The sequence below is a fragment of the Pteronotus mesoamericanus genome, unplaced genomic scaffold (assembly GCF_021234165.1).
Source record: "Pteronotus mesoamericanus isolate MK-2021 breed Mesoamerican mustached bat unplaced genomic scaffold, CSHL_Meso_final scaffold_232, whole genome shotgun sequence".
Lineage (NCBI taxonomy): Eukaryota > Metazoa > Chordata > Mammalia > Chiroptera > Mormoopidae > Pteronotus > Pteronotus mesoamericanus.
The window spans coordinates 11426860-11450594 of NW_026555311.1; the positions used below are offsets into that span (position 1 = coordinate 11426860).

The window sequence follows — 23735 nt, forward strand, 5'->3', positions numbered from 1 at the left end:
ACTAGGTTTAAGAGGGTCTCTCTTGCGAAAACAGTAATCCTGGTGGCTTGCCATATTTGCTTTAAAAATTTGACTCTGGATATGATAGACACATATATTACTCTTCTAGAAAGTAAACAGTCTCATTTATCTTCATTACCTAGATCTAACATTATCTTACAAATCTGGCATTCAGTGCTGCTTCTTTACTACTGAAGTTTTCTTTCTTGAAGTATTTATTGCTGCAATTGTTATAGCTAGGAAACAATAAGATACTCGGGGTTTTATTCACCAGATATCCTTTGGTTAGGAGATTTTTAAGAGATCTCTCACAGTTGGCTTACTGTAGTGTCAGAGTTTTTGTTTTATAATTTTGGCAGGTAAGTTCCCAATATTACCTGGATGTAAAGATGGATGTAGAACTTCAGTGGAAATTGGATACTGAGAAATTTTTGTATTATTTTCTAGAAATGAAATTATATTACTTAGTTTTAAGTGAATTTCCTTTTTTTTCCCTCCGCAGGCATTTGGATTTAATCCCAAAATTGACAACTATGTTGAGAAGGCCGTTGCTGTGTTTGGTGGCTTTTACCTACTTTTCTTCTTTGAAAGAATTCTTAAGATGTTATTAAAGACATATGGTCAGGTAAATGGACTTTATTTAAAGCTTTTGATATTTTACTTGCCAAAGCTACTTTATATAGGCAAATAAATGATTCCATGAATTGTTCATATGTTAGATTCATGAATGTAAGGACAAAGAAGAGTCAATACATTAAGTATAAAGGAAATGATTTGTATTGTAGAATTTGGTGTAAGTGCTAACAATTTAACATTGAATAACAAATGTTTTCCATTCATGTTCAACAAAATAAAAAGTTACGTGTTCTCTAACATGAAAAAACAGATACAATAGTGTCTAACAAATGAGAATACATTTAAAGGGAGAAAAACATTGTAAATCCAAAAAAGATTAGAGTATGCATAGAATAGGCATAATGTTTTTCTCTTAGAGATAAAAAGCAACTAAACTCTGTTTTACTTATCTGCATGAGCCTTCTTTTTTCCTTTTTATAAGCTCTTTTTGTTTTTTTAATGTTTCCATATAGAATGATCACACTCACTTTAGTAACGATGACTTTGGTCCTTCTCAAGAAAAAACTCATCAACCTAAAACGTTACCTGCCATCAATGGTGTGACATGCTATGCAAATCCAGCTGTCACAGAGCCTAATGGACACATCCATTTTGATACTGTCAGTGTGGTATCTCTACAGGTATGGTAATTTCATTTTCTTTTTACTAACTTGATTCTTTACTCCATCTGAAGATTGCCAAGTCAGTATTTTGTACACTTAAATGGGTCAGACTTACTCTTATATATGTGGGATAAGTAAAATGTAAGCCTACTTTTTTTTTTACTTTCTCTCTCTATGTTTAACCAAGTGAATTAAGCAAGAAATTGTGGGTTACTGTATCTGAGGTTTCACTATTCTCTAAGATTGTTTAACTATGTAAGTCACTTAGATTTATATGATAATATGTAGCACAATTAATCAGAACATTTCTTTTATTTTGCAACTCTTTCGCAGTCTGAAACCAAATAATCCCTTTGAATGATTTTTAAACTGCAAGAAGAAAGAAGATTTGTAAGCTATCAAAATTATGTTTATTAATTAATTGACTTAGAATTTGTTTTCCCATCTTCTAAATAATGTTCATAAGCATCATTGCTTGATCAAATATTATATGCCAGGTTACATGCTATGCACTGAAATATTTTATCTCATTTCCTTTTTATAACATCTATTCAAAGTAAGGTGTATTTTCTTAGTATTAAAAATATTTCAGTTTCTAGTGATGGAAATCAAATCTAAATTATATATGCAAAAAGAAGAATTTATTGAAAAATAGTGGGATATCTAATGGAACAGCCAAGCTACAAGAAAAGCAAGAACCTAGGGACCATTAGAACCATTGGGACCCCTTCTTCTTCTCCTCCTTGCATTCTTTCCTTCACTATGGACCAATTCCTAGTAAGTGGGAAATGTGGACTCTAGAAGCTACTGAGATTTATGTCTTACAATTTCAGCTACAAAAGGAAAGTGACCTGACTCTTTCAGTCTTAAATCCAGAATTCCTGGCAAGGGTCTTCTTGGTTCAGCTTGAATTAAATGTCTACTTCTAGATTAATCTAAGTTCATAGTGGGTTGGGTCCCTTATATGGCCCTGAGGGAATATGGATGCAGTAGAGCACTGAGTATTAAAAAGGATGCTGGGTTGATAGTGTCATTGGTCTCCACCACAATTCCCATTCGACAGATTAAGAAAGTGGAGTTCTAGATGTTAAATAACCTTTTCGGGGTCACTCAGCTGGTAAATGACAGACTCACAAGCTACAATGTTAAGAGAAATGTAAAAGAAGACAATTAAAAATAAAACCAAAAGGAAAACCAGCCAAGGGGAAAATTGGTAGGAAAAAGATATCTGGAAAAGGTCATTATGGAAAATGACCTGAATTTCCTTCTGGAAGGAAAACATGATTGGTCATCTACTTCTCCAACTGATTAAGGAAAAAAAATCTCAAGTGCATTTGAAGAGGCAATTTGTGTTTGCACTAAGTTGAGAGAGAAAATTATTTCATGCAATGTAATGAATGATGCTTTCAGCCAAGATTTTGCAAAGAATATGGAAATGTTCAAATAGATAATTTATTATAATAATTACAGCTAATATTTATTAAACGCTCAAGGACTACACCTAAACTTTAAGTGAATGATCTCATTTGATCCTGATTTGAGCCAAGGAGACAAGTAGTGCTATAATTAGGAGACTGGTTTTGAGAGGGTTAAGTAACAAAACCAAGGACACACAGATCCTAAATGGTGTAGTTTGGATTAGGACCTAGGACCTCTGGTGTTGAAGACTGGGCTCTGGCCAAGTTACATTCTTCATGTCATTGCTCAGCGAGGATCAAGATGATGACATTAACTCTTAACTTAATAAATACTAAGTTTTTTGTAGGTAGAAGACGACAAACTAGCCCAAGGGCATTGCTTTCTGAGGACAAATAATTTGAACTTCTCAAAAGTTTGATTTTAGTTTTTTTGTCTCATTTAATAAAAATTCTTTGTCTTTCAATTTGTATTGGTTTCAGGTATCCAGCTATTAGATGGGTCATATATATTACATAGTGTTCCTCTCAATATTTGCAGTATGATTTTAGACGGGTCATATACATTACAGTGTTCCTCTCAATATTTGCAGTTATGATTTTAGTTTTAAAACTTTATGATTCACTATGGCCAGAAGACATGTTTGAAGTAAATATAAGCACCATGACAAAGTTAGGGTCCCGGACATGATCCTGTTTTACTTACTTTAGGAATATCAATCAAAAGACCATTCTCACTCTACGTCTGGTAGTAGTGCTAGAATTCAGGCTTTCATTCACTGAGCCAATAAACATTTATTGAAACCTGCTCACTATCCTAGGCAGTGGGGATTCAGAAGCAAACACATTCTTGTGGAGTATATAGTTTATTCAGCAGAAAGAGACAATATAGAAAAGACAAGAAAGTATCAGGTAGCAAACTAGTTTGATGAAAATAAAATTTGGTGATGTGGGAGTGACATGTGGGATCTTCTTTGATTGACTGATCAAGAAAGTTAAGAGATGGGTGGGGAACTGGATAATGAAGAAGAAGAGCCAGGCTCTTCTGGGAATATCTGGAGAAAGAATGTTCTAAAAGCTTTGAGCATAATCAAGTGGCTTCAAATAAGGGAACTGGAAGCTAAATGGTGTTGTGATTCCTGACATCAATGCTGGAGGCCAGTGGTACAGTTTCCTTAACATTCTGAGTAGAAACAACCATGGAATTGTATACATAAGTCAACTACCAGTCTAATGAGAGGGGAAATGAAGCTTGGATTCTGGAAATATACGTCCAGGGATAAGAAGCCCAACCGAAGGCAGAGGAGGTGGGCGCCAGAATGATAAACACATACTGGGCCTTAAGATGAGGCCTGATGCTAATTTTTTATGGGGACTATTTTCTGGCTATTTGGTTGAATGTATAATTTTGAATGAGACTTAAACAAATTGAGCAAAATACTGTTATTTTGTTTTCTCTTTATATTGCACTAAAAATGAAAAGAAACAGAACTTAAGAAATATCATAAGTGTCTAGGTATCACTTTAAAAGGCAGTAGTATTGTAATATAAGTGATAGTGATTTTAGTAATAAAATATTTTCTAATATTTTACATGATACAAATTACCTAACCCAGGTGACCCAGTACAGTGCTCGAACATGACATGTAAAATTTCTGAGTCCAAGTATTGCCTTAAGATTTTCCTTGATGATTCCTGTTGCTACTGCTTCAACACAATGAAGTTTTTCCAAACTGAAAGTAATAAGAAACTATGTAAGAGTGACTTACAAAAATTAGTCTAATTTGACATTACTGTCAATAGAACACAAATTGTATGGCAACTTAGATTGTAACAGCATGATTCTTGATTTTGCTAAGGTGTAGGAAGAACAAAAGAATTGTTACAGAATGATTAAAATGCATGACTTAGGGATGTCACGGATAATACTAATCCATACAATTCTGGTTCATCACAGAATACTCAGATATATGACAATATTTATGTTTCGTTGCCTGTGGTGTTTTGTTTATATCCAGTTGTATAGCACTTACAGCTTTACACAAATTTAAAAAAAAATTTTGTTGCCATGGAAACATAGTAGGAAGACAGAAAGCATTTTACTGAACAGTTTGTTAGCCTGACTATAACTTCTAAATATTTATATAAATGATGTGAAACTTCCTTAGTACCCTTGCTACAGACCCAGTGAAAGTTGGGCACTGCAGTCTACACGGGATGTGGTATGCACACGCAGGAACGTGCACGTTTTCAGGAACAGTGGGGGTGATGGTGGGATAATAAGAAGGCAGTTATGAGAGAGGAGGGGAGCATAGTTACTGAGTTATTGCCTCTCAGTAAAGTTTCACATCTCAACCTGTGACACTTGCTGCTTTTCTCTCTTCTCTCTCTGACTGATTACTGCATAGTTGTGTGAAGTCATTTCGGTATCTGTTCAGCCAGGTGTGTCTTTTCCCAGATCTACAGCTTTAAAAGGACTGTGTTTATTGGTGTTCTGTTTTTTTTTTTTTAATGTTTTTTTTCAATTACTGTTTACATTCAGTATTATTTTTATTAGTTTCAGGTGCACAGAACAATGGTTAGACAATCATATGCTTTACAAAGTGTTCCCCTGAGATTTCAAGTACCCACCTGGCACCACACCTAGTTATTACCACGTTGATCACTGTATTTCTTACGCTGTACTTTATATGCCTATGATTATTTTGTAACTACTTAATCCCTTCACCATTTTCATCCAGCCCTCATCCCCCACTGTACCTATGAGTCTGTTTCTATTTTGTTTGTTCATTTCTTTTGCTCTTTGTGCTAGACATGTAAGTATTTGTTTCCTTAGGAATGTTAGGTATTTTGGGGAGTGTTAACAGCCCTTCGAGGCCACTAGAGGGCCCATCTAGCTCATTTCTCCTAGCTTCCGTAATCTGGCTCAGTTTCTAAATGAAAACCTCTTGTGCTTTCGTTTGAGAATACATGCAAATAGATATAAAGTTATATAACCCACCTATTTTTCCCTAATAGAAGAAAAATTAATATCAGCCATTTTAAGAAATGGGCTATTGTAAATTTTGTGTTTAAAATTGAGGTGCAATGAAGTGGAATTTAGCTGCAACGTATGGTGATGTTAGGGAGACATGTTTCATCAATAACTGACTGGAACTGATACTCTACAAATACAAAGATAACATTTTTGATGTTCTTGAGTCTCTATGAGAGGCCTACAGATTTTAAATACATTTAATTCATTCATCAAATATTTACGGAGTATCTAATGTGTACTTAGCACTGTTCTAAGCACTGGGAATGCATTAGTGGGACAGAACAGACAAACTTTCTGCCCTTCCATAATATACATGAAATAGTATATAATATTGTACTGAAAAGCAGAAAGCCTTTTTTTTTTTTTTTTTTTTTTTTTAGTATGAGACACAAAAACCTGATCAGAAGCGCTGTGTATATGTGTGGGGCTTCTCTATCAGACTTTTCTCTTGGGTGGCTGGTTTTTTGTATTTTTGCCTAGAGGTAGGAAGGGTGGTAGATATTCCTGGCTGCTCCTGTGGGGATGTAGTGGGTGAGGAGAAGGGGCTGGAACAGTGTGAATATCTGACTTCAGCACTGTACTTCACTCCAGCCTTCATTTGTACTTTCTGTCCTTGAATTGAGGGTCTGTCTGGTTCAATTTCCCCGAGAGATAAACCTCTTGTTGTTATTTGGGGTGGTGGCCTTGCTGCACTGGCTTCGGAGCAGGATCTGGGGTTCTAATTGCTTCCTGAATAAACTTACAAGTAATTCCCTTATTTTTAGTTTCACTCCTTACCTGCTACCTTCAGAGAGACTTGGCACCTTCAATCCCTCAATGTTTCTGAGGTTCTGGGCCCAGCATAACTCTGCTTTTTGTTGAATTTTCTCCTCTGTGAAGTCAGTTAGAACTTACTCTCCTCTATTCATCACCCAAAATAAATATCTCAGTGCTATCATTTCACTTTCCATTCTTTCTGTCCTTGTGACTTTATGGCTTTCTTATTTTTTGATTTCAGGGATTTTCAGGAGGGGCTAGAGAAAAATATGTATGTCTAGTTTGCCATATTTCATCAAAAACCTATTTATTATTTTAAATCACATAGATTTTTAACATCACAAGATTTAAAAACAAAAATCCGTTATTTTCCAGTATGTAGTTATATCAACAATTAGTTAAAACTGAAAATGATACAGATAATAAAATGAAATAAGAAGTGGTTTTCTTTGGTTTTGATTGACTCCTGGTCACAGAAAAGCTGGTTTAATTCGGTGATGTCCCTAGACAATCAGGATGAGGAATTCTGAGTACAGCGCAGTTGGCAGTGAAATTTGCCCTCCCCAGATCCATCTCTATGTTTCCTTGCTTGCTATAGGCCACTTTATCTGGCTCTCGTCTGTGTGTTGTCTGGCTCTCTGTGTGTTACGGAAGTCATAAAACTTGGTACATGAGTCCACTTGAATCAGCCCACACTTCGCGGATTTTAGCTGTACATTTATTCATCATTAGTGACTATCTTCATATTTTCAAGAATTATTTTTCTAAACATTTTTAATTTCCCCCCCAAATTCTCACATTTACCTTTTCTTCCTCTAATGAAGAGACTGAGATCATTATTTGTAATTGGATCTTTGCGGTCTCATCTGTTACTTCCTGAAAAACTGCTCTCTGTCCTCATCTGCTCTCCATTTCCTTTTGTGTCAGAACTTGCATCCTTCCTCATTTTTAAGGCTGGTTCCTCTAAATGTGCCCATCTTTCCCATGGCCTCTTTCTGTTTTCATTTATCTTTCCTGAATCTCTCCTTCTCCCTACGTCTACAGACATGCTCTGCTGCCTGGGGTGTCCGACCCGTGGCCCTCGGGCCACATGCAGCCCAGGATGGCTGTGTATGCAGCCCAACACAAAGTCATAAATGTACTTAAAACCTTTTCTTTGCTCTTTAGTTTTTGTTAGTGTTTGTGTATTTAATGTATGGTCCAAGACAACTCTGCTTCTTCCAGTGTGGCCTAGAGATGCCAAAAGGTAGACACCCCTGCTAGTCTTTTCTACTTTATTCTTTTTTTCTTGACTCTGTACTCTCCAAGATTTCTCAAACTTTCTCCGTACATTATTCACTGTCCAACTTTCCAAAGACTAGCTAATTCTGAAATAAGACTATGTGTCAGATGCTGTCTTAATTGCTCTGCAAATATTAACTCATTTTCTCCTGTCATAACAACCCTGTGAGGTAAGTACAATTATTGTTTCCATCTTAAAGATACGGAAGCTGATGTATAGAGAAGTTGAGTAATTTAGCCAAGGTCACACCGGTACCGAGTAAAGATTTAAATGTAGTCACCCTGGTTCCAAGGTCCATATGGTTACACATTACCTTGTAACGCACTGCTTGTTATTTCCACTTGATGACTAGTCTTCACATGCTTCCTCCTCTTCATCATGTCCTCCAATATTAAATTGTGTATAATTTTTAAAAAATCTACTTATTTTCTACAATGATTTTTCCAGGCAGCATGCTGTATTCTTAACACTCATCATTTCCCTCCCCCCCGGGGCATTCCTGTAGTATAGAACATACTTGAGAGTCTATTATTGACTCAATACCAGGAAAATAAAGGCAGATTTTTCACTGAAAGCCATTTCCTCCCTCTTTTGCTCTTTGAGTTGCTCATTAGTTGGTTTCTGTGATGTGATAGTGTTCTTGCGCTGTCATTGTAGATTTCTTGGTCCTTTCTCTGAATCTCCTTTTCTTTTTTCCTCCCTTCCTTCCTCCCTCCTGTCCTCCCTCCCTCCCTCCCTCCCTTCCTTCCTTCTTTTTTTTTTTTTTTGCAGGGCCAGTGGGTGTAGAGGAAGTAACAAGGGTTTTGAAGTTCACATTTTAGTAATAAAATGTTTGTTGTTTGACTTGGGGAAAATTAATTAACATCTCTGCACCTTTGCTCATCTGTTAAATGATAAGGAAACATCTTTAAATTAATGAATTTTTGTGAAAATTAAATAATTTATTATGGGTCAATGTAACAATGTGTTTGACACATTATATATATATATGATAACTACATATTTCTCTCTTCTGTTCACCAATTTTTTCTCTTAGTTTGTAATCATAGTAATCTATCAAATCCTTCACTTTAACTTTAATAACTCTGGGAATAACTTCTAAATAGATATGGTTACTTACTTATAGATCATCATGTAGAAGAGGGCTTCTTGTTCTAAATTTTAAAGGCTTTTGACTTTATTTATATTTTTCTTCTGGAACAGAGAAACACAGTGAGAGGATAAAACATAGAATTTCATGCATTCTCATCTCCATTATTTATCTGTTTTTATAATTTGAGTACTTTTACTAGGTTTGATTTTAAAATGTGAAGGTCCTTTGGTAATAAAGACAACATTCTGAATGTAAATATTTGCAAGCTTGCCAGTGATCTCTGTCAGATAGACTAAGAGAACTCAAAACATTTACTCTAACTTAATGGAATGAAACTCTTAACTCCAATTTAATTTGCCATTTGAATGATATCATCAGTTTTTGCCCCACAGATGCTCTAACACCGTTGTTCAGCTGTGCACCTATAGGTCCAGACATATCTGTCACACTTTGATACATTCAGTTCATTAGAAAAGGGCATTGAAAGAATGACACTTTAATTATGGATGAAAGACATTTGATTGTCATATTATTGAAATAATTGAGGTGCATAAAATCTCTTAAAATTGAATTAAGCTTTGTAGTTAGTGCTGTTCATTTTTAAACCTGGATATAGAAATTTATAGAGATTATTATAAAGATGAAAAATTTAGTGATACAAATTGTAAAAATCATAATTTGAAAGACAAGATAGAACACCAGTGAATAAAGTCACACTACTAGAGATAGTACTTGCAACCTAAATTAAATTAGAATTAAAACGGAGAGGTTTGAAGTAGTCAGAGCAGTTAGGCAAAAAAGGGAAATCCTCCATGGAGAACTACTTTTGCTTTCCTGGATAAACCATGTCCCAGGTATGTAAATTTGGCAAAAGTTTTTTAGTTGATACCCCATGTGAGGAGGGGCTTAGGGTTGTCTGTTGTAACTCCTTAAATGAGCCAGTCACTCGACCAGCTGGGACATTCGAGATCTCACACGGGGAGGCTGGTAGCATCATCACTGACTAGGAAGCTTTATAAAGAAAGAACATCTTTACTACCAACTACTAGGCTAGCTGGAAGAATCAAATAAGGTAATGTTTATAAAAGTGCTTTGAAATGTACCCAAATCTGCACTATTTAATCTATAAAGGGCAGCTTAAGGGTCAGTTAGGGACTCCTATGATATCCTAATGAAAAGGGAACATTTTTGTAAATTGTCTGATAAACATTTAAATGGTTGATATTTTTATGGAGTTTAGCATTTTAATTCATTGATATGTGCTTTCAGGTCCATGCAAACATAATGAAAATGTTATTAAACTTGACTTTTGGGTATAACTTCTAGACTTTTAGGGTTTTCTTTTACCTCTGCATATAGCCCTCTAATCTAATTTCTGTTGAATAAATGAATATCTTGAACTAAAAAATAAAAGAAAGATAAAACAGTCACAGACAAGACATTCTAAGAGATGTCCTCTCAATCTCCCTAGAAACAGGAGAGAAATCTTGCCTGTTTCCTACCCCACATATTGCTCTGAAACTCCATGAAAGAGTCCTACACACAGTGGATAAAAACCTTTTGAGAATTATCCGGATAAAATACCAAAAACTTCTCAGTTTCCAACTTGATTTGAGTACCTGTATTTCTATTTCATTCATTTTAACTGTGTGATCTTACTCCTACTTGTTTATCTGTTTTCTCTGACAACGATAATTTTTTTCTTTCCAGCTTTTTGCTGTAACAACGCTACAATGTACATGCTTATCCATGTCTCCTCAGGCCTGTGAATTAGAGTTTGCCTGGGGCTGAGGTGGGCACTAATGGCATCTCTAGCAGAACAATTCTTTGTGTGAAAGTTTCCTGTGCATTGTAGTCTATTAAGCATTTCTGGCTCCCAGGGTACTATTTGTCAGCGGCAGCACTCCAGTCATTAATGACAACCAAAAAAATAGCCTTCATTACCCTCACATTTCTAAATGCCCTAGGGGGGCATTTAGATAGTTTCAGATTCAGAACCATTGATCTTTTCTCAACTGGATTTTTGTGAGACGAATAAGTCCCACAAAAAACAATTTAAATGACTATTTTCTCTTACCTTTTAAGGATGGTACAAATACATCGTGCGTTCCAAGTTCACAAAAGATAAATTAATTTACTATGTAGAATGGATACCTTAAGGCATTGAGACTTAATTGTCTTACTGAATCTCTGGGAGAAAGGCTGGGCTACAGAGGTAGAGAAGCCTAGTGCCTGCACGGGTGTGACTTTACTGAATAACAACAAATTGCGGTCCACCTCTCACGCTCAGTTACACTTTCAACAACGGCAGGATAGAATTCACATTTTTTCCAAATATATTTGACAATACTTGAAAATTTCAGACTTTTGACTGTTTATTGCCAATTTAATGTTTGAAATAGTATCTTTTTGTGATATGTCTTTGTATATTTCTGATTACTAGCATACTTTAGCTTCTCTTTATAGACTTAATTGTTGAGAGTTTAGTTTGTGTCTCCTGTTCATCTTTTTCACATGTTCTAATTGTTTGTCTTTTTAAATTGATTTGTATTAAAGAACAGCTATTCTGACACTCATTAAAATGGTAAGGAAGACTTTCATCAAGGCTGTAACAATATGGGTTGACTCAATAGAGGACATAGATTGGACTCAACTCAGAGGACAGCAGTGACTGTTGAGGATTTATAGCTAATAAGCAGAATGGAGACGTCAGTGGATAGAAAATTAGTAAGAGAAGACATCAAGGGTGGGGGGATTCTTGCTCTATTAAGTCAGTAAGATTGTTACTGAAGGCAGGCCAGGATGATCCGATATCAAGGATAAGGAGATTCTTACTAAACTGCCTTAGCAGGATTCTTGCTGTAAGTGGACTCGGAAGGGATGGATGCAGACCCCTTAGGCCGGGATGGAGTCGAGAAGAAAGCTAGAGGAGCCTGACCCTAGAGTTTGGTCAAGGAGAGTCTTTGTCATTTGTGGAAGTTTTTCATACATTCTAGATCCTAATGTTTACTTATTAAATGGAGTCAAATCTGTTTTTGGAATTGGTGACTTCTCTTTTCACATGGTTTATATTTTATTTTTTTTTTAATTTTAATTTTAATGTAGTCAATATATCAATATGTTTCTTCAGGCTTTCTACTCTCTGACATGTTAAGGAATCTTTCCCTTGCCAAAGTAAAGAAGATATTCTTCTTCTTTTTCTTTCTTTCTTTCTTTTTTTTTTTTTTACAAAATTTAACTTACCATGTGGAATTATTTTTGCGTATGATATAAGAAAAAGATCAAGACTTTTTTTTGTATAGGTAAGCTGTTATCCTAGTTTCTTTTATTAGATGGATCATTGTATCTCTGCCATATATCAAGTTTCTATATATCAGTGTGTCTGAATCAGCTTTTTATTTTCTTCCTGCCTTGTACCACAAAAATTCTTGTTCTAAACCACACTGCCTTCATTATTATCATTTTTAGGAAGCATTGAGCTTCTAAGACAAAGCCTCTCACTTTTTTTTTTAAATTGAAAATTTGTTCTTCCATATCAATATCATTTTTTGGATTTTTATTAACACTGAATAGAACTTACAGATCAATTAAGGAACAGCTGACATCTTTATAATATTTCAGATTTTCTTTGTTTTGTAGTTTTCTGTATGTCTTTAAACTATTCTGTTGGATTTATTCCTAATGACTTTGTAGCTTTGCAAGTGTCCTAAATGGTGTATATTTTTTCATATTATGTTTTCTAATTGCTTATTACTGATATGTGGGAGTACACAGATTTAGTATATTGATTTTGTATCCTGTGGTATTGCTGAACTCTCCTACTGTTTCTTGTATTTTGTTTGCTCAGTCTTTTAGATTTTCTGTATAGACATCAAAGAGCAAGTAAGCACATTTTTTTATTTTTCTCCAATTGTTATAACTCTTATTTTGCTTGTCTCATTACATTGACAAGAACTTATGGGATAATGCTGATTAGAAGTAGTGATAGCCAACATTTTGTCTTATTTCTGGCTTTGATGGGAATGTGTCTAAGTTCAACGGGTTGTTTGCTTCAGTTTTCTTTTTTTTAAAAAAGATACCGTAATTAGATTAATAAAGCTCCTTCATTATTCAGAATTTACTGTATTTCACAATTTTAAATTTATTAAATATTTTTCATTTTCTATACTATTACCAAGTATGCATAATCTGTACACAACTTTTCTACTTTTAGAATTGGGAATCTTAAAGCAGGGCGAAAGACGACATGACTACATAAGTATATTTTTTTCACAAATATTACATCATTTCTGAAATATAGTGTTATTAATTAGGTGTTAATAGATTAGTAACTTGTAAATTAGAGCAAGGTTGCTTTGTGAAAAGAACTTGAGTCATAGGTCTTAGTTTAAATTCTGACTTTGACGATTAATGATGCTCCTTCACTTTTCTAAATCATTTTCTGAATTTGTAAATTGGCAAAAATCTCTAGCAGTCAAGATTATTACTAGGATTAAATAAAATCTTTCAAAAGTAATGAATAAGCATAGGCATACAGTAAACACTGAATCTTAATACTATTGCTACCACACTATCAACATCACCATATTACTGAGAAGCCATGGGGATTAAGTGAGAGTAACAGTGCAACACTGTCTTTGGAGGCAGAGCCACAAAGTTCTTTATTTCAGTGGCAGCATATTGAGCAACTCATGAAAAAGTAGGATTCTTGGTGGCAAACTGTGGGATTATGTGTCAGGTTTATAAGCACATGTCAGCCGGAAGGAGGAAAGCATTTTATGCATGCGGTTTCTATGAAGATACGGTGGGAAACATTTTGATGATTCAAAAAGAGATGACTGCTTCAGCACAGAAGCAATTTATAGCCACGAGTTATATGAATGAAAGGTTTGCAGAATAGAGGTGGGGAACAGGGGCTTTCACAGCAGTCTGTGGAGAACAAACCAAATGGCGAGTTTGAATAAAGGAGATGAAGGCAGTTGGATTGAATTTTGACATTGATTTGCTCTCCCTTCAAAACAAATTTCCTGGTGTCAGGGCTTATTAGAAGAGATTTTGGGGACAAAATCCCACACACTAGGCAATGCCATCTTCTGGAGCGTTAGAAAGGAAAAGCAGAAGAAAATGGTCAGGGGATGGGATGGAACGGGGTGGCGCCATGTTTTGAGCTTTGAATAGAAGAAACCCTATGGGCCTCCAGTATGAAGTGGACCCCCCTTGATAAGATGAATGAGAATAATAGATCAGCTTCCTAGAAAGGATCAGCTTACTATTCTCAGCCCTAAGCCTGTGTCTTTTATGTTCAGGGGTGGAAATGTGACCTATGCAGCCTTGAGCCCCAAAATTTGGACACCACTGTGCACAGATGTAAGGCATAGAGAGCTACAATCCATCTGGGTGGAGTCCCACATTATTGCAGACAGAGAGAATGACCTGCCTGCAAACTTTGGACGGTTCAGGGACCCAGGCGGTTACACATAGAAAGTAGCCTGCTCCTGTGTATAAAGTTCCAGAGACATCATTTTGCACGACACCTCCTGGAAGCTGTCTCTGCAGATTTTCTTTTCTCTAGTCTCTGAACCATATCCAGTGCCAGTACAGGAACCCATTAATAAGTGTGTCAGATTTTTATTACCTGTCACTTCTGAATAATTAATAGCAACGATAGTGATGGTGGTAGTGGGTGGTGTGATGGTGTGATGGTGGTGGTAATCTATCATGTGCAGGGAATATACTCCATACTTTTCAATATTATTCATGTACAACCTTGATTGGAGGTGTGATTTTCTCCATATCACAGATGAGAAAAGCGAAAGGGGGGCATTTATTTAAACTTAGGTCAATCCACTTAAAGTTTTTTTTTAAACAAAGCTAAGTTGCTTCCTGATTTGTATGCTTCTCATTAACTCGCATGGCCTCTTCAAATGAATTCCAAACATAAATACATTTTTGTGAGGAAAAAAATTCTTATCTTTGAAAGGCATCTAACATGTACTTGGTATTCCTCAAAGATACAGACATGTAAACATAGTATAGTTGAAGAGTACTTACAGCAAATGTATACACAAGTTGCTGGGTTGAGAAAGGTGTGTGGCACATGCTGGGACTGGAAGAGATGCAAGAACAGATGCTCTCCTGAGAAAATGACACTTGTTCCCACCTTGAAGGACTGCTAGGTAAGGGAGATTGGATGAACAGTAACCCAGGTGCAGAGGATACTTCCAATTATTATTTTTTAAACATTTGGCCTTTTATTAGCTTGAAAAATGTTGGGACGTTTCCCTATAGCGCATTGGTTCTTCATCATTCTCCGTAGGAAGCTGTCTGGTGAAGCTTATTGGCTTTTGCGACAGAATATATGGACAAACCAATTAGTGCATACAATTTAAGGGGATTCTTGAACCCACTGAAGCACTTCTACAATCTCCCAGCTAATGTTCTCTGATATATAGAAAGACACTTAAAAAAAAAAAAGAAAATTAATTCCCAGAGGTAAGGATAGTGAGCACTGTTGTAGGTGCCTTAGAGCTATTATTATGTTTAATTGCTACAAAAGCGTTTGAGATGGATATTAAATCTATATATAGATGAGTAAATTAACACTCCATTAAGTTAAGTAACTCACTCAAGTTCACACAGATAATAAATGGCAAAGCTACGATGAGATCCCCTCCTGGGGTCTTCAGTCCCAAGCCCGTGTTCCTTCCGTATACATCAACTCACTTCCTAATGGCAGCATTGCTCTAATCAGTTCTGATTTCTAGCAGTTAGCTTACAAATGAACTTCTGAAATATAATTTCTACTGAATTGAGGATTGCCTGCATAGTGAAACCTTGTTAAATTTGACTCTACTAATCAATCATAGATGATAAATTATAGTTTGTTGTATTTTGCTTCTAGGCTGGGCTGTAGAGTACCTTGGCAGCATTTATAAAATTTGCTTTTGAAGCAAATTATAGGCAAGTTGCACCTAAAGTTTTAAAGTTATCTAAAGAAACACTAAGTTGCTATTATATTATTGATATGCTACATTAATCTGATCTATGGAATGTGGCAGATTTTCTTAAGGATTTCCACTGTACCATGAGCTGGCTGCGGGAGGCCTTTGTTACTGTGAGTTCTGAAAAGCAATAAAAGTCTATTTGTCTAAACAATGTTCTATACTAAATTACTTTCACTAATCAAGCAGGACTTATCCCTATTTAGAAGAATTAGTGAGATTTTACTCAATTAGGTTTTATGTCAAGTTCATTCCCTCCTCCTTCCCCATTAGTATAATGAAGAATCGCTGTGTTGCTGTGTCATTGATTAAAAAAAACTGAAAACGAATGCCAACACTTTTTTTTGATAAATGAGGAAAAAATTTAAGAGGTTCAAGCAAATTATTCCAAGTATCAGAAGGAGTTGCTTGGTTCTATTGTGCAGAAAGCTCAGTTGCAAATCAGTATAAGCAATGGAGAAATTTAAACATATATTCTATGGTTGGTGTGTCTTTAACATCAGTTTTTTCAAATTTTTTTAAAGGTTGAATTATAAAGGATGTCCATGTCATAAATATTGGACTTGCCAAAATATGACTTTTTCTTTTCTTTGATTTATGTAATTTGCTTGTTTGAAAATATTTATATGGTGCTATATTTTTTTACATGCTACATCTTGCAGTTTGGGAATACTGGTTCAAGAACTGGTGAGTAATTTTTACTCAGTGTATTGCATGATGGAAAATCGGCCAAAGCATGAAGTATTTTATTCTAATAAATGAATTTTATGTCCCCAAGAGAAGCCCTTGAAAAGACAATGAATTTATAATATATTCTATTATTACACGTTCTGTTTATTCTATATATTTCAAAATAAGGATCCTAAATTAGAAAGATCACAAAGCTAAAACACCTTACAAATGAAGTGTGGTCTTGCCAAAATGCTTTCTGAGTTTGGCACTACTGTACTATGTAGTAGAGTTTTAGCGATTGTAACATGCACGCACGCACGCGTACACACACACACTTACCTATAGCTGTTCACCTGTCTCTATATTCATATCTATTCAGTTTCATGTCTGAGGCAAATGCCCACATTACAAATATCACTTTTATAGCTAGTCACACACTTCACTGATAATCTTAGTGAACAAAAAAAGTAGTCAAAAGTATTTGAAGACCAAATTAGGTGTTCACTGTTAATAAATGTACCATCAGGTTAGAGTCAGATCATTGATTGGGTAGTATAATCTCATTTTATTATATGGGTATGTTTTAGGTAGGCAATTTTAGCTCCTTTCTAGGATCTCAACCTAATTAAGTTAGTGATTTGTCATTTATTTTAATTAGGTGGTGACTTTCTCTTGTCTTTAACTTTGTTCACCATGTTAATCAGTGGCTCAATTTATTTGGATGCATTGTAAGCTTTGAATTCTTACCAGAAAGGTAAGAGCCCAATGTGTGAGCCCAGTTATTTTTAAAGTGGTGGGATATTATTGCTTTTTATTTATGTTTTCAAGTATAAGAGCATTAAAAGTAAAAAAACCCAAAAACCAAACTTCATTTTATTGAATTTCTATTTAGGAATATAGAGTTGCTTATTGAACATAACTATATTAAACCTTTACAGCAACTCAGTGAAGTCAGATTAAAGAAAAAATTCAATAGTTGAGAAGGCACCAACACACATTACCTTTGAAAGTTCAATAAACCATGCAGATCTTTGGTCTGATGCTTTCTAGTTCATCTACTTTTATTACTAGATTATAAAATACATATTGGAAAAACTGAAGTGAGAGATCATCGTTAATAGTTTCCTAGGCTGCAAAACAAACACCCACATCTAAAGGTTGTTTTATATTTTGTTTTATATATTGTAAGTAAAATCACAAAAATTCTTTATTAGGAAGTTATCGCTTTTGCAGAAATGGTTCATATTATCTCTGGATTCTTTGTAGGTTTTGTGACATTGACAAAAATTTCAGAGCCATGCAACTGGTATAGCTAAACAGAACTGATAGTCTTGATTTGGGCCTTCTTTCTAGGGTAACATTTCACGTTCTGAATGACATCCTGGTATATAGGTCAAATCAGTGAAGCTATAGTAACAGGCAGGGAGATGGCATTCAGTTAATCATTTTATCATTCACTTGTGAGGTGTCCTGTTCTATAACCTGGAGATATTGTGGTGAATTAAACAAAAGACAATTCTGCTCCCTGGGATTTTTTCCTTCCAGTGGGACACACAGTTCAACATCATAGGGTTACAAATGCTGTGCAGGGAATTAAAATGTGATGTGATGATGTCTGGGTGGGTTACTTTAGTTTGGGTGGTCAGGGACTTATTTAAACTAAAAATATGAACTGTGAGAAGCAGCCATCCATGCGCAGATAAGGGAGAAGAAGGTCACAGCTGAGTAAAGAGGCAGTGCAGTCTCTAGGGTGGCAAAGAGTGTGGTGGGTTTTAGGATAAAAGGTCAGCATAGGTTGGGCACAATGGATGCTGGTATAAAACAACACTGGAGAAAATTCTGGATCAAAGTCTTTCTTCAAAGTTAGTGTTACTGTGTTCTAACATTTAAGTAGTATCAATAATCTCAAATAAATCTCTGGTTCTGATTACATTTCCTTTAATGTAACAAACTCAGGAAGGGATAGTCAAGAAAACAACAGTATTGTTCTGTCCATGCTGTGGTCTGTAAACAATAGAGTAGATTTGAAAGCCCCAAAATGGTGTTTTTCCTCCCTCAGGAATTAATTCATTGATTAGTTAATTGTTTTTACCCTCACCCAAGGACCTGCTTATTGATTCTAGAGAGAGGGGAAGGGAAGAAGAGAGAGAGGGACAGAAATGTCGATGTGAGAGAAACATCAATTGGTTGTCACTCATATGTGCCCAGACCAGGACTGAACCCACAACCCAGGCATGCGTCCTGACCAGGAATCAAACCTGCAGCCTTTTGGTTTATGGGATGATACTCCAACCAACTGAACCACATTGGCTAGGGCAATTTATTTTTATTTTTTAATTGAATTTATTGGGGTGACATTGGTTGAAAAAGTTATATAGGCTTCGGATGTACAATTCTATAATACATCATCTATGTATTGTATTGTGTGTTTACCACCCCAAGTCAAGTCTCCTTCCATCACTATTTATTCCTCCTTTGCCCTCTTCTGCCATCTCCAACCCCTTTCCCTATGGTAATCACCACACTGTTGTCTGTGTCTATAAATTATTATTTTTTTACTTGATCCCTTCACCTTTTTCACTCAGCCCCCCGACTCACACACCTGACAGCTGTCAGTCTGTTCCATTTGCCCATGCTTCTGTTTCTGTTTTGTTTGTTAGTTTATTTTGTTCATTAGATTCCACCTGTAAGTGAAATCATATGATATTTCTCTTTCTCTGACTGGTTTACCTTACTTAGCATAATGCTCTCCAGGTCTACCCATGCTGATGCTAAGGGTAAGATTTCCTTCTTTTAGCAAACCTCACAATTATCAACCTAGTGTATTCTTAGTGCCTCAGTCACTGGCACCTTCCAGGATGGAGGTTGACAACAGCAGTAAAATAATCCATTATTATAGCAATAAACTACTGAACTCAGGATTTCTTACCTAAAACACTCTTCTTTTGTGCAGTTTCTCTGCCTTTTATTATTGCATGGGCTTAGGAGGCAAATTGTCTGGGTTCAAGTCTTGGCTTTTCCATTTCTAACTGTGTGGTTTTGGCCAGGTCCTCATTACTCTGGTGTCCTCATTACTTCGTCTGTGATTCTGTGGTTGGAATTACTCATTTCATGGCATTTAGGAGAATACTTTGCAAACAGTAAGCACTCAACAGTGTTTGTTGCCTTTGTTGCTTCAATCCTTATTTGTATGCCCACTCCCTCCAATGATTTTCTGAGAAATGTTTCAGCCTCATAAAGTTACATGCAAGATGGCTGTGGATAAAAATCTTCAAACTCTTCTGTCCTTCATACCTAGATTGTGGGTTCCATCCTCGGTTGGGGTGTATATGGGAGAAATCGATGTTTTTCTCTCTTTTCATCTCACTAAAATCAATACACATATTAAAAAAAAATCTTCTGCCCTTTACTAGTTACTGGGATGGAGGTTGATACACCCTGAGATCTGTTGACTAGAATATAATTTTGGCATTCCTTTTCTCCATTCAGTTCAGCAAAACAAGCCCCTCTCCTCATCATTTATTTTTTAAAAAAACATTTATTGAACACCTACCAATGTTAAGCTCTGGGCTGAGATGAAAAAAAAATTCCTTGTGCTCCTGGAGCTTTTGATTTGGATCCACAACTTTTAGTCACAAATGAATTGTCAAGAAAACACACAGAGAACAGCAAAAACACTTTGGTACTTTTGAGGTATTTTTAATGTAGAACAACCAATTTGGAATTGATTAATGAATGATTTTTCTACACACGCCCTTCCCACCTTGTGTGTTAATGTCCATATCTTTGTTCTTTGAAAAGATTTGAATAGATGTTTCATATGACAATAATTTGTGAACCTGTCAGAGAGAAAAATGTACTTTTCCTGTTACTACACCTTCATTTATTCAGACAAGAAACATCCAGAGTGCCTGCAGCACTGGGTACTGGGTGACGAGGAGAGACGAGGGAGGAAAGTTAAATCCCACATCCTCAGGAGGTCACAGGTAGTTTGTTTGGCATAGAGGTTCAAATCCTGTATCTGCTCCTTTCTAGAGGTTGGACAAGTTACTTAAAGCTCTGTCCACTTCAGTTCTCTCATCTGTAAGATGGGGATAATAACCACATAGGGTTTTTGTGAAGATTAGATGACTTGTACAGTTAATGAATTGTATTCCTGATATTATCATTATTTCTATTCTGTGGTCAACAAGTGTATCCTGTATCTCTGATACTCAGTTCCCCCCTACAGAGCTGCTCTTCTTACACTGGCCTTCAAATCTCCGGAGTGTCACAGTGACATCAAGAGGCAATGAGGTCCTGGTGCCCTTATGCCCTAGAGTTCCTACCCCTCCCTCTTCACATGCAAAGTAGAGATGGCCTCTGTTTTTCTGAACTATTGAAACATGGACCAGGGTTCTGCTTGCCCTCTCACAGAGAAGAGTTTTTTATTTCTAACTCTCTGTTGCTCATTTTCTTTTCTCCTGGCAGGTTGCCTATTTCTTAACACCCCACCACGGTCCTAATTGCCTGTTCTGTCACCGTGGCTGCAGGTAGCACTTTCTCTCACCGCTCTTCTCATCTCTCTGTCATTCCTTGCCTTTTCCCACTTTTCCCAAGCTTCTTGCCCTAGGAAGCTTGCATTTGTAGATCTTCTCTGCCAGTCAGAGAGCACTGTCTCATCTCTTGCAGGGATGGTTAACCAATTGTTTGTAGTTCATTGGGTGGGGTCTTTTGTATTTCAGTTCTTTTGACATAATTCATGTCAAAAGGTTGCGTACACAACAGGCAGCTGCTGCATGGGGTCCGTTCCCCTACCACACCCTGCCCTACCCCTGTTTCCTCATTGGAATCATTCTGGAAACCTTCATGCTGAGCAATGTAGATATTCCTGGGTTTGTGGAACACTACTTTCCAGGAGCCTAGCAAAAAATTTCTACAGTTAACCTTAAAACTTAACGAATGTTCTGTTGCCTTCTGACTCCCTTTAAGACTTCTCTGTAACAATGAGAGTTGTGTGGGCTGGAGAGTACATCATAAAGGCTTTTCATAAGAAATGATACCTCACTTCTCAAATGTACAGGAACATTAATGCTATTCTCATTTGTCGTAAGAGTAGGCAACCTTTTAGAGTGACGCAAACAGTCCATTGAGATACTGTAAATACTTAATTAGTATATACTTTGAATTCCATTGACATTCCATTGACAAAATAGTAGCATATTTTTGAAAAACCCTCTGATTTCTCCTACATTATTTTTTCAAGACAGTACAATGATATGTTCCCACACTGAAAATGAAAGCCAATTAATTTAATTCCATGGATCTATCCACGAAGCCTTGCCGTTTGGAGGGAAAAGAGATAAAGCATTAGGTTTCAATATGAGAGCCTGAAACACCTGCCGTTGCAGTTTGGGTCTTCAAGGCTAGTGTAGGCCTAATCTCGAATATACAATTTAATAATGGAATGCTGCTGTGAATAATTGCTTTTATGGTTTGCTGGATCAGATAACATCCAGTTCATGTTGAGCATGATCTCATAGCCACTTACTGCCTCAGGGACACAAGATAAGTCTCTACAAGGTCCCAGAAACAAGTAAGGAACTGCTTTTGAGAAAAATAATAGTAAATGACAAATGAGAACATGGTTTTACCCTGACATCCTAGGGATCAGCACTGGGCTTCTCTGTCGGGGCTTGCCAGAAGGCTCCTTTCAGCGTCTCTGCCTGCCATGGATGCTTCCAACCCTGGTGGGTCTGCTGGGTCGTAAGGACCAAGGCACAAGAAAGCTTGCAATGCAGCCTAGAACTTGCAGAGCCCTTTCATATTCTGGGATTCACTGAAAAATGCAGCCTATGAGTAATCTTTTTCCCATTTCCCTATACTTCAAATCTATGAAAAGCCCAATTAAATATCATTTTTTTGGGATCTGTTTCTTATGGCTATGTCTAGCATGAATGATTATATCTGTTAGTATCTTAATAAGAAACACATAAGACACTCAGAATAATTTCGGGAAGGTTTACTTACAGGTGTGAGTGAGGTGTGAGAGAACCACAGGGGTAGCGCATAAACCAGGGACCAGTAATGGCAGACGGGTGACCACCCCTGGATCCAAAGGCTAGAAGGGAGGGAGCTGGAACCTGGGAAGGGAATTGTCTTGAGAAGAGCCCTAGCCTTTAACTGAGAGTCATGGAGATCCTGAGGTGACCACACAAAGGGATTTCAGAGAAATACATACCACGATTTCTCCCTCCTTTGTACCCCCAAACGCTCCCCAGTGGTCAGTCTCAAATGGAAACCAGAGGACAAGGAGCCTGTAGCGGTGGCCCATTCAGGACAGCGTCAGGACAGAGAAGAGGGCGAGAGGGTGGAGAGTCATGCTGGAAGGGCAGATGAAAACTACTTCTTATAGGCCTGAGGGTTGAATCCTAGATGTTTTTTTCTGGGCTATGAATTCCAACAAGAGAGAGATTCTTTTATTTATGTTTCTGTCATCAGTTCTTTGCACAGCTTCTGCCTGTTACCAAATAGGTGCTCAGTAAATAATTGAGTAGCCAGATCCCAACACCTTCTTTATGACTTTGAGCAACTCATTTGTATTCTTGGGTTGTTATCTTCCTCATCTCTAAAATTAGAATATCAGTATCTGTTCTGTTTTACTCATGAGGGTGTTGTAAAGGTCAAAAGAAAATGAAGACACTAACATTTGGAAGTGCTTTGTAAACTGCAAAGTGTTGAAGATATTACTTTGTATCTTTAAATTTTCTCTCCTCCTTTACCCAGTCAATTATCTGATTCATATGAACTTATTAACTCAGATTTCATACTTTTTACTTTCTGGCTAATTAATCCCATGACTCTTTCACATACCTTGAACTTTAGTAGCTGAAAGTCAATAGCTTTCTTTAAGATTATATTATGCCCAAGCTGAAGAATCCTTGTTAAAAGTTTTCCCCTTTTTCTTTGTAACAAGTCTCTATACCCTCTTATTTTCCTAAAGCTCTTTTTTTGTTGTTGTTGTTGTAGATTTAATTTTCTCCTTTTTTTCCTCCAATAGTCTTGATCAATTTACTCCTGAATATATTCAAGGATCATACATGAGAAATCTTTAGTTTTACACACTTTCTTCTTAGGCAGTTTTATCTTACTTATAATAATGCTGTGTTCATCTGTACTTTGTTAGGTAAAATGATCTGTATGATACAGTAATTATCATCATGAAGCACTCAAGCACTTAATGGTTTATGAACATTGCATTT

At 36.3% G+C, this 23735-nt stretch overlaps 1 protein-coding gene across 2 annotated transcripts in view; it reads left to right on the top strand.

The window, feature by feature from the left end:
* The window catches only part of SLC39A8 (solute carrier family 39 member 8), a 68738-nt gene that overhangs the window by 33734 nt on the left and 11269 nt on the right, over positions 1-23735 (top strand). For both annotated transcript variants that reach the window (XM_054591681.1, XM_054591682.1), the window contains 2 exons: positions 503-625; positions 1089-1256. In XM_054591681.1, coding sequence (XP_054447656.1) covers positions 503-625; positions 1089-1256 — 291 coding nt within the window. The remainder of the gene's footprint in view (positions 1-502; positions 626-1088; positions 1257-23735) is intronic.